Source organism: Nannospalax galili, unplaced genomic scaffold (assembly GCF_000622305.1).
Source record: "Nannospalax galili isolate Female #2095 unplaced genomic scaffold, S.galili_v1.0 scaffold159, whole genome shotgun sequence".
Classification (NCBI taxonomy): domain Eukaryota; kingdom Metazoa; phylum Chordata; class Mammalia; order Rodentia; family Spalacidae; genus Nannospalax; species Nannospalax galili.
In genome coordinates this window covers 1,970,233-1,982,306 of record NW_008343239.1, presented here as the reverse complement: position 1 = coordinate 1,982,306, position 12,074 = coordinate 1,970,233, and the positions used below count along the sequence as shown (strand labels likewise).

The 12,074-nt window shown below is 40.0% G+C and overlaps 1 protein-coding gene across 1 annotated transcript in view; it reads left to right on the top strand.

The window, feature by feature from the left end:
- The window catches only part of Tdrd12 (tudor domain containing 12), an 82,662-nt gene that overhangs the window by 17,969 nt on the left and 52,619 nt on the right, over positions 1–12,074 (top strand). The window contains exon 7 of the mRNA XM_029566643.1: positions 11,640–11,829. Coding sequence (XP_029422503.1) covers positions 11,640–11,829 — 190 coding nt within the window. The remainder of the gene's footprint in view (positions 1–11,639; positions 11,830–12,074) is intronic.

Genomic DNA, 12,074 nt, shown 5'->3' with positions numbered 1-12,074 from the left:
ACCATGTCTGTGGGTCATTTTCTTGATTACTGACTTACATAGGAGAGCCCAGCTCACTGTGGGTGGTGCCACCCCTGGGCAGGTGGGTCTATGTTGTATAAGAAAGGAGGTTGAGCAGGGGCCAGGAGAACAAGCCAGTAAGCAATCTCCATGGCCTGTGCTTTAGCTCATGCCTCCAGGTTCCTACCCTGAGATCCTACCTTGGGCTTCCTCAGTGATGAACTGTGACCCAGGAGATGTAAGCCAAGTAAACCCTTTTCTCCCCAAGTTGGTATTGGTCAGAGTGTTTTGTCACTGGAATGGAGAAACAAACTAGAACAATATGTTTGTGTATGCTTGCCCATGTGTACATGTATAGAGATCAAGAGTCCATGTTGGGTGTCTTCCTCTCTTGCTCCCACTCTGGTTTGTTTTGTTTTGTTTTGTTTTGTTTTGTTTCGTTTTGTTTTGAGACAGGGTCTCCCTGTAGTCTCAGCTGACCCGAACTTGCTATGTAGACCAGGCTGGCCTTGAACTCACAAAGATCCACCTGCCTCTGCCTCCCAGGTGCTGGGATTAAAGGCGTGCGCCACCACACCCGGCCTAAGAAAACATAATTTTTATAAATACTCATCTCCTCTGTGATGGTGTCCTAGGGATTGACCTAGGGCCTTGTACATGACTAGGCAAGTGCTCTGTCACTGAGCTATGTCCCTAGCCCTCATTTCTGTGATGTTAATTCACTCCCCCACATCGTGTACATGATATGTGTTCATTGTAAAGAATTCAGATACCATACGTGGAAAGTGGATACCACATGTACGCCAGTTCCTCCTCTCGAGATGTTAGCTGCTACATTTGGCTACCTGTGCTTTCTGTTAGGTCAGCATAAGGTGCCACTCTGTGCCCATAGCAATTATACTGGAAATAGTTACAGAAGAGATGCAAAAAAAAGAAAAAACCAAATTCAGGTATTTCTAATCGAGTTTAAAATTGGGGGGGCAGAGAGAGAGGATGGCGGTGAGAAAGTAGAAGGGATGGGAACCAGCAGGAGGGTATAAAGTAGGAGATACAAGGTGTGTGGTGTACGTGAATGAAATGCGCATGCAACTTATCATTTTGTTCAATGAATATACACTAAAAAATTTAAACCGGGTACAGATTTTTGTGTTGACACAGATTCTCCTTAACCTTGTATAGAATCTATAGAATCATATTACAATGATTAAAACCAGAATTAACATTGATAACAATATTATTTTTTTTTTTGGTCTTTTTGAGAAAGGGCCTCCCTGCAGCCCCAGCTGGCCTGGAACTCACTATGTAGACCAGGCTGGCCTCGATCACACAGAGATTCACCTGCCTCTGCCTCCCAAGTGCTAAGTCTAAAGGCATGTGCCCAACTTGATAACAATTCTATTTTGAACCTTATTTGTTTCATCACCACACTTTTTTTCTGGTCTGGGCCCTAAGCTGGGACATCCTTCCTCACCATTAGTGACTTGACATCTGTGAAAGGCTGACACATCTGCAGATATTTTATGAATGCTACTTAAGTTGGATTTGTCTGATACTTCCTCATCTTCAGTCAAGGTTGTATGCTTTTGGCAAGAGTAACAGGTGATATTGTGCCTTTCTCAGTGAGTTGTAGGAGAGCTCATACTGTTCACATATCTGATTCCCAGTGATTAGTTTCTGTGGCTATCACCTAGGTAACATGGTGCTGACCAGGTCTTTCCTGTGTAGAGTTGTTTTCCCTTTTTTAATATTTTTAATTAAAAAATATGTGTATGAGTGTTTTGCTTGCACATATGTAAGTGCACCACATGCATGCAATGTCTGCAGAGGCCAGAAAAGGGTGTTAGATTCCCTGAAACTGGAGTTAAAGATGGTTGTTACTGACATGTGGGTCCTAGGAACTGAACCCTGGTCTTCTGCAAGAGTAACAAGTACTCTTAACCACCGAGCCATCTCTCCAGCCCTTTGTTCTCCTGTTTGATACTAATAAATATTTTATGAGTAGATACTTTGAGCCTGTCTAAATTTAACCCATCCATGTGTTTTTGTTTTTTGTTGTTTTGTTTTGAAACAAGGCCTCCATATGTAGTCCAGACTAGCCTTGAATGTGTACTTCTGCCTCTGCTTCCCAAGTGCTGGAATTACAGTGTGTGCTACTATGCCTGGCTTTATCAGTGACTTTGAACTTTAAAAGTTGTTAATGTATAACAATGTCATTAGGAGTTGGTTTAATTTATATCTGTTTACCCAGATAATAGTACTAGGATCTCCGCTATGAACTATGACCTATCAAGCCACAGATTCCTAGGCCTGATATCAGTGTCAGGTATGTGATCCATCTTATGAAATGGACCTCAAATCCACTCAGAAAGTGGTTGGTTACTCTGGTAACATCCGTGCCACCATTGCACCAGTCGACATATTTTGCCAGATTAGTGCATCTCTCAACTCTGACGAAAGAAGCTTCCTCATGTAGCAGATGGTGATTAACACAGAGACCCACAACTGGCCAGTTTGCAGACAATAAGAGACTGCAGTGTGCTTATCCTTAAATAGATCACCTATATGACACTTCTGCCATCCAGTGCTCAAGGATCATTGTGAAAGGTGGGGGTGGGGGGTTGTAACAGTCAGAGGTGGTGGATGACCACATGGAAACAGTTTTGATTTTTGGTCTTTTTGAGACAGGGTCTCCTTGTAGCCCCAGCTGACCTGGAACTCACTAGGTAGACCAGGCTGGCCTTGAACTCTCAGAGATCCGCCTGCCTCTGCTCCAAGTGCCTGGCAAGGAAACAGTTTTCCAACAGTAACAGCTGGGCAATTACACATATGAACTCATTCTATGATGACATCATGCACAAGACCCATGTAAACTCAAGCCAGACAGAATTCCAGCATAGAAGTGGGGAAGTGGATAGGAAACCCCACCTTTAGCTGAGTAACTGTTGGCAACTGATAGCTTCTGGGGAAGGAGAGTCAGTCTTCTTTAAAGATATGGCTCAGTAGTCTAACCAGGCTCTGGTGGATAGACCCACACCAAAGGACACTTGGGAACAGAAGCTTGACTCTGTAGGCTTTAAATACATACATACATACATACACATACACACGTGTGTGTATAATGGAGTACATGAAATTGGGTAGGGGTTGTAGGGGGTGTAGATAGGGGAGGGGGTCTAAATAAAAAAAATGCATTGTTTGAAAATTGTAAAAATTCAAATTAAAAAACTTTAAAAACTTATTAATGTGATGTCTATCTGTTCCCATCATTCCTACTTTTTTAATGAGATTCTGCTGGAACAAAGGACCATCTGTCTTCCCTCCATTTAAGCTATTCAGCAATTGATATTAGTGTGGAATTTGTTATTTTATTTGAGGATTTATCCATTACTTTCATTATTGTCTTGTTCAAACTTGCTCAAATTGTGATCATTAGAAGTTATTCCAAGTGGCCCATGTGTCCTGTGAACATGTTCCGCCATTATGTGAACACTCCTACTTCTGATGCCACCAGATGCTCCAGGACCTTGTTTTAAGTTTTCATTTTCAACTCTCCTAGCTCTATAAATCAACTACTCCAGGAAGAATTGGTTCCCTTTTCAAGAGTGATGATTAGATAACACCTGAGGGCACTAAATGTGCTACTGACTAGGCTGTCATTGATTATGTATTCTCTTGGCAGAGAGAGTTAGAAAATATATGTATACGTGCTAACTCATTCATGCACACAACCTGTTTCTAATCTGTCAATTTCTACATGTGTTAAGTGCTCAGATCCATCTAATTTCAGTTCAACGTCATCACCCTCCTTTTCCTTATTTATTTGTTTGTTTATTTATTTATTTATTTATTTATTTATTTAATTTTCAGATAGGGTCTCACTTTGTAGCCCTGACTCTCCTGGAACTCACTCTGTAAATCAGGCTGTTCTATTTCTGCCTCCCAAGTGCTTCGATTAAAGGTGTTCCCCACCACACTGGGCTAGATGCTTTTGGTTATATGGCCATTTTCACAATAGTAATTCTACCTATCCATGAGCATGAAAGATTTTTCTATCTCCTAGTGTCTTGCCTTTTCTTTCTTCAAATGTCTTTTTAAAAATTTTTATTGAATTTTTGTGTATTTTATACAGAAAATCATCTTTATACCACCTTTCCCTTTGGCACCCTCCCATTACCTCCCCCAATGAAATTTATACATTCTGTCATTTGTGTTAAGAGACATCCCTCAGTGCAAGTTCATCCACTGGGGTTTAGTCGGCCCATCTACAGTCTCTCCCTTCAAGAAGATCAGCTCTTCCTCACCCAGCAGTAATCAGCTGCCAGTAATTCTTTGACTAAGATTGGGGCATGCTGTTAATTTCCACATTTCTGTGCTGGGTTTTTGTCTGCCTAAGTTTGCATGGGTCTTGTGCATGCTGACACCATTGCTGTAGGTTTGTATGAGAAGGATCCCAGGTACCTGAAGGACTATTTCCATATGGTCATGCACCTCCTCCTTGGCTCTTAACAATCTTTCCACCCTCTCTTCCACAGTGGTCCCTGAGTCCTGAGTGGGTGGACTTCAGTATAGGTGCCCTGTTCAAGGACCCACACTCTGCAGACTTATTCTGTGTTTTGACCATTTGTGGCCTTTTGCATTCCTGGCCCTCTGTTGCATGAGGAAGCTTCATTAATGAAGCTTAGTATTAGCATTAGTGTTCTCTTCATCCCTTGTTCTATGTTCCATGAATTTTAGGTGTAGAGGTTGCATCTTAGATGTGCCACTTAGGCTTGGGCAATTCATAGAGAATCCCTGTGTGAGCAGTGGTAAAAACTCTGTAATAATCTCTCTCTGTTGAAAAAGAAGCTACTTTGACGGGTGGCAGCTGGAATACTTGTCTGTAAATTTAAGGATCCATATTTTGCACATAGTAAGAAATTATATTTGCCTAGGGATATGAGAGCATTGGGAAATGAGAGATCTTTGACTGCTCCAGCCATGTGTATTTCACTAGGTTTACAGTACCATACATGAGTTTCCTCCCATTGAGTGGGCTTTAAGTCCAATTAGGTAGCTGTTGATTATGCCCAAGATTAAAAAGTGCCACTGTTGCACCAATGTCATTTGCTGTGCTAGTTGTTGATATAGTTTTTAGGCCTTGAAGCTAGGATTGGACTATCGACTGATGTTCTCCCTTAGCAGCCTGTGCAGTGCTCTCCAAAGCTATGAGAGCCAGCCTTCAGGGGAGGCGGCTTCCAGGTCAGTCCCAGCTCCGTTGCTCCAAATCCTGTGTCCAAAGTATGTCCTGTCTTCAGCAATAGGGTCTTACCATAAAGTTCTGGGAGGCAATCAAGGTCTGTGGCAATAGCCTATGTAATTTGGGGAGTCTTTTGGACTACCCTGGCCAACAACTCAAAGAAAGGATTCTCCTGTCTGGCACTGTTTCTTGTTATGTAATCTTCAGCTGTACACACAGACTCATGTAGGGATATTGTATGTATAATTTTTCAGTAGGTGTTTGGACTAATACCATTCCCTCTAGCTTTCTATACTAGCTAGACACTGCTTATCTCTCCTCTTTCCCTGTCTTATCCTCCCTCTCCACCCTTCCCATTTGAAATGTCCCCCTTTTCCCCATTTTTCCCTTGATAATTTTTGTATGCTGTGGTCCCACTTCTTTTGAGCTCCTTCTTCCCCTTTATTCCTATAGTTCTTTGTATAGCCCTCCTCCTCCTCTTCCCCTTTACTCCCCTTTTTGCACATTTCTCCCTTAGTAACACCTGTCTCCTACTATTTTTCTCTTTCAGGTTCCTTCTTTCCCTTTACCTCCCTGATTTCCTTCCATTTTCCTGGTTCCTGCAGTTACATCAGGTTATGTACTTACTTATAAGGATTTGGTACTAGGACCCACAAATGAAGGAGAACATACATCCTTTGTTTTTCTGAGTCTATGTTACTTCACTTAGTATAACAGTTTCTAGATCCATCCATTTACCTGCAAATTTTATTATTTCATCTTTATTTTTATTTTTTAAATATTTTATTTTATGTGTATGAGTGTTATGCCTGCATGTATGGAAGTACACCTGTGTCATGCAATGCCTGTGGAGGACAGAAGAGGCTGTTGGATCCCCTGGAGCTGGAGTTACAGACAGTTGTTAGCTGCCATGTGGGTGCTGGGAATCGAACTCAGGTCTTCTGCAAGAACAGTCAGTATTCTTAACCGCTGAGCTCTCTCTCCAGCCCCCTATTTCAACTTTCTTTACTGCTGAGAAGAATCCATCGTGTAAATGAACCACATTTTCGTTAACCACTCACGGTTGAGGGGCACTTAGGTTGCTTCCATCTCTTAGCTATTGTGAAAAGAGCAGCAACAAGCATGGTAGTGCAAGTGTCTCTGCAGTAGGATGAGTCCTTTGGATATCTACCAAGGAGTGGTATAACTGCCTTTGCCTCCTGAGTGCTAGGATTAAAGGCATGCGCCACAATGCCCAGCCATTTTTTAGTTTTTTAAGCATTCTCCACACTGCTTTTCATAAGGGTTGCCTGAGTTTGCAATCCCACCAGCAGTTAATAAGTGTTCCCCTTTCTCCACATCCTTGCCAGCATTTGGTATCATTTGTTCTCTTGATCTTAGCCAGTCTGACTGAGGTAAGGTAAAATCTTAAGGTAGTTTTAATTTGCATTTCCATAATTACTAAGAGTGTTGAACACCTTTTAAGATGTGTCTTAGCTAGCTGTATTTATTCCTTTGAGAATTCTGTTTAGATCTTTAGTCCATCTTTTAATTGGGTCATTTGTTTTCATGAGTTTCTCCCACTCTCTGGGTTTTCTCTTCACTTGGTTTCTTTTTCTGTACAGAAGCTTTTTAGTTTAATGAGGTCACACTTGTTGATTGCTGACCTTAATTCCTGAGCAACTGGTGTCCAATTTAGAAAGTATTTTCCTACTCCTGTATATTGTAGGTTACTTCCAGTGTTTTCTTCTAATAGTTTCAGGGTTTCCAGTTTCACGCTGAGGTCTTTGTTCCATTTGGAGTTGACTTTTGTTCAAGGTGGAAAGATAAGGATCTAGTTTCATTCTTCTACAGATGGAGATCCAGTTCTGCCAGCACCATTTGTTGAAGATGCTGTTTTTCCTCCTCCATTGTGTGTTCTTGGCACCTTTGTCAACTATCAGGTGGCTGAAATTGTGTGTACTCAAGTTTGTGTTTTCAGTTATGTTCCATTGATCTATGTGTCTATTTTTGTGCCAGTATCATGCTGTTTTTATGACTATAACTCTGTAGTATAGAGATCTGGTATTATAATCCCCCCAGCATTGCTCTCTGTGCTCAGGGTTGCTTTGGCTATCCGAGGTCTTTTGTGCTTTCATATGAATTTAAGAGTGTTGTTTTCTAATTCTGTGATGTATATCACGGGGATTTCAATTGGAATTGCATTGACTATATATTGCTTTTGTTAGGATGGTCATTTTCATAATATTAATTCTAATCCATGAGCATGGGAGGTCCTTCCATCTTCTGATGTCTTCCTCAATTTCTTTCTTTAAAGATTTAAAATTTTTGTTGTAGAGATCTTTGATGTCTTTGTTCAGGTTTATTCCAAGATATTTTTTTGAGGCTATTGTGAATGAGAGGGTTTCCCTGTACTTTTTAACTGCTTGCTTGTTATTAGTATATAGAAATGCTACTGATTTTTGTAGATTAATTTTGTACCTACCACTTTATTGAAAGTGTTGATCAGTTCTAGGAGTTTTCTGGTAGAATTTTTGGGATCTCTTAGGTATAGTATCATATCGTCTGCAAAAAGGGATAATTTAACCTCTTCTTTTCCAATTAGTACTCCTTAATTTCCTTCTCTTGTCTTACTGCTCTAGCAAGAGATTCAACCACTGTATTGAAAAGGAGTGGAGACAGTGGACAGCCTTGTCTGGTTCCTGGTTTTAATGGGAATGCTTCCAGTTTTTTGCCATTTAGAATCATGTTGGCTGTGTGTTTGTTTACAGCTTTTTTTTTTTTTTGGCCTTTTTGAGACAGGGTGTCCCAGTAGCCCCAGCTGGCCCAGAATTCACTATGTAGATCAGGCTGGCCTCGAACTCACCAAGATTTGCCTGCCTGTGCCTCTCAAGTGCTGGGATTAAAGGTGTGCACTACCACACCTGGCTTTGTTGTATACAGGTTTAATTATGTTGAGGTATAGTCCCTCTGGTCCAATTCCCTTTAGAACTTTTATCATGAATACATGTTGAATTTTGTTGAAAGCCTTTCCTGTATCTATTGAGATGACCATGTGGTTTTTGTGTTTGAGTCCATTTATATGATTTATAACATTTATTGAACTATCCCTGTATCTCTGGAATACAGCTTACTTGATCATGTCAAGTGATCTTTTTGATGCACATCTGTGTGTGGTTTGCACATATTTTGTTGAGAATTTTTGCATCTATGTTCATTAAGGATATGGGTCTATAGTTTTCATTTTTGGTTGTGTCTTTACCTTGTTTTGGTACTAGAGTGATGCTGGCTTCATAGAAGGAATTTGAGAATCCTCCCTTTGTTTTTATCTTTTTGAATAATTTAAGTAGTATTGGTTAGAAGTCTTTATGTGTCTGATAGAATCCTGCAGTAAATCCATCTGGGCCTGGGGTTTTTTTAGTCAGGAGGTTTTGTATTACTGTTTCAATTTCCTTACATGTTAGGGGTCTGTTTAAACTGTTGATTTCTTCTTGGTTTAACTTTGGTGGTTTCCATGATTTTAGATATCTATCCTGGAATTAAACGAAAAGGACAGTACAACACAACAAGTACCTCTGGGACACTTTAAAAGCAGTCCTAATAGGGAAGTTGATAGCTCTAAGTGCCTACATTAAAAAATCAGAAAGAGCCCAAATAAATGACTTAACATTGCAACTCAAGACTCCGGAAAGGCAAGAACAAATGAAACCCAAACCCAGAAGTTGAGAAGAAATAACAAAAATCAGAGCAGAGATTAATGAAATATAATCAAAGAAAACTATGAGAATCAATGAATCTTAAGAGCTAGTTCTTTGAAAAGCTAAACAAGATAGATTCTTCAGGGTCTTAAAGTTTTCATGGTAGAGGTTTTCCACCTCCTTTGTTAGGTTTATTCCTAGTTAGTTTTAGTTTTTGAAACTAAAGGGAATGGATTTTTTTTTTTTAACCTCGATTTTTTTAAACTTCCATTTTTTTTCTTGATCAGCTTGTTAGGGATATTTTTAAAAGTCACTTGTTTTGTATGCTGATTTTTGTATGTGTAGTGTGCATGCCTTTGTGGGGGGGGCACAAGTATATGTCAAGTAGATGCATTTCTGTGCATGCATATGTGTGTAGGCCCAAAGGCGACATTGTCTTCCTCGGTTCCTCCCCATTTTACTTATTGAGGTGAGTATAGTCATAGTTAATTTGATTAATGCTAGTATTTGCATGAAAAAATTTCAAAATTGCTAACCCACATTCCTATGGAAATGAAATTTGACTCTATCTTTACATAATACAGCCAAGATGTGGTTCTTGAAAGTTGCTCAGATTAGATTTTCTCTTTCCTACCCTGTGCATTGTGATTATTATTTTGTAGTAAATAATAGTAAATTATTAGTTTATATTTTATGTTCCCCATATCATGATTGAGCTCACCTATGACTTTTCATTTTGAATTTAAAAAATATTTTATTTAAGCCAGGTGTGGTGGTGCACACCTTTAAATCCCAGAGCTCGGGAGGCAGAGGCAGGCGGATCTCTGTGAGTTCAAGGCCAGCCTGGCCTACATAGTGAGTTCCAGGCCAGCTGGGGCTACAGGGAGACACTGTCAAAAAAAGAAAGAAGTGTCCATTGTTGCTGCAAATATCAGTGCTCTGTTCTTATATTATGAAGAGCTCTTCCCTTATATGGCTATACTACAGTGTATTACCCATTTTGTCTATGGATATTTGACCTGTAACCAGTTAATACACAACATGTATTGGTTTTCCTGTGGATCTATGCTTTCATTTATCTTTCATTTATTTTGGATAAATACCTAGGAGTCCAACTTCTGAATAATACTGCCAACGTTAAGAAGCTGCCAAATTGCTTCCCAGAGTGGCTGACCATTTTTCATTTACATCAGTAGTATGTGAGATTTCCAGTTCTTCCATGCCCTCTTCTGCACTTATGTGACCAGTCAAGTAGATGTGTGGTGATATCTCACTGTGGGTTAAATATGCATTTGCCAAATGACCAGTGATGCTTTCATGTATTTGTAATCCATGTAGTTTTCTGTTATGAAACATTAAGATATCTTGCCTGTTTGCTCACTGGGTAGGTTTTTTTTTTTTAATTTTGGGAGTCCTTTTATGTACGTGTGGATGCATGTCTGTGTACATGTTCATATGTACACATGCATGTGGAGGCCAGAGGCCAAGCTTGGATGCCAGCCTCAGAAATGCTGTCCACATCCTTTGAGACAGGGTCTCTCATTGGCCTGGAGTTCACTGATTAGGCTACACTGACTGGCCAGCTCTAAGGGCCCTCTTCCTTCTACCTCCCCATATGTGGCATTACAAGTGCATTCCACCTGGACTGGAGAGATGACTCAGCAGTTAAGTGTATGTACTGCTCTTACACAGGACCTGAATTCAATTCCAAGCACCCACATTAGGAGGTTCAACAACTGCCTGTACTCCATTTTAGGGGGGACCTGATGCCCTCTTCTGGCCTCTTTGAGCACTGCACTCATATGCAGAAACTCACTCTAAGACATACACATAATTTAAAAAATTAATTTTTAAAATTTACTTTTTTACTTTATATATACGAGTGTTTTGCCTGCATGTATGTAAACATACCTCATGGGTATAGTAACTGCAGAGGGCAAAAGAGGGTGTCAGATTCCCTGGAACTAGACTTAACAGACACTTGTTAGCTGCCATGTTAGCTACCTTGTGGGTGCTGGGAACCAAACCTGGGTCCTCTGCAAGAGCATCCAGTACTCTTAACCTCTGAGCCATCTCTCCAACCCCAAAACTGAAAAATTTAAGAACTTTCTTTTTTTTTTAAAAAAAAAAAAAAAGTGCATGCACCATTCCCAGCATGTTTATGTGGGTTCTGGGGATTGAACTCAGGTCTTCATATTTGTGACACAAGAACTTTACCAACTGTATTATCTCCCCAGCCCCAAGTTCTTTAGTTTGGACATATGTCTATCCAGAGTTAATTCTAAAATATTTTGGACCATCTCTCTGTTGTGATCTCTGTGTCTTTGCCTTTCAGGTGCTAGGATTACAGGCATGTGCTACAATGCCTGACTTGGAGCTTTATGTTTTGATAAGACCCAGTTTATCAGTTTCTCATGGTTAGTGACCTCCCATCAGTGCTCTGCCTGGGCAGGTTTTGTTAGTGCTCTCCTCTTCCAAGATGTGTATGTATTTCATGTAGCTTGATGTGCTATTTTCTCATGAGGAGAGTTGATGAGAAGCATTTATTACTTTATTGTTAGCACAGCAGGAGCCAAGAGATGTTTCTATCAAATTATGCTCCATAAAATAATTTTTCTAAAGACTGAAATTGGAAGCTGAGTTTGGGATTACTGACTTTCTATTCACTTGACTACACTCATTTTACTATTCATGAAATGTTTAAATTTTATATGTTTAAATTTTAGGTTTGTGTTAATGATGAGCTGGTTGCAAAGAACTTTGCTTACTATGTGTCACCCACGGAGAATAAAAACCTCAATATTTTGGAGAAACCAAGTTTCGGTCTAAAGTCAGCACCCCTGTCCAGTAAACTCAACCCATCGCTTACTCTGTGGCCAATGCTTTTGCAAGGGAAAGATTGTCACGGAATGAAAAGTGAGTGTGTCCTCACCAAAATGTATTTCCTTTACATTGTTGTGTTTCTCATCATAGCATATTAAGTTCTTGTCCAAGCTTTCCCCTACTTGGGGACAGACTTGGACTCTGTGTTTAATAATTAAAGTTTACTTCTGATGAGCCTGTGACAGATTGTGTGATCTAAAGCTGCTACAGTTTCTATGAAACCAGGAAAAAAATGTAGGAAGTTCCTATTAACATTGAGGTTCATTTTCAAAAGTATA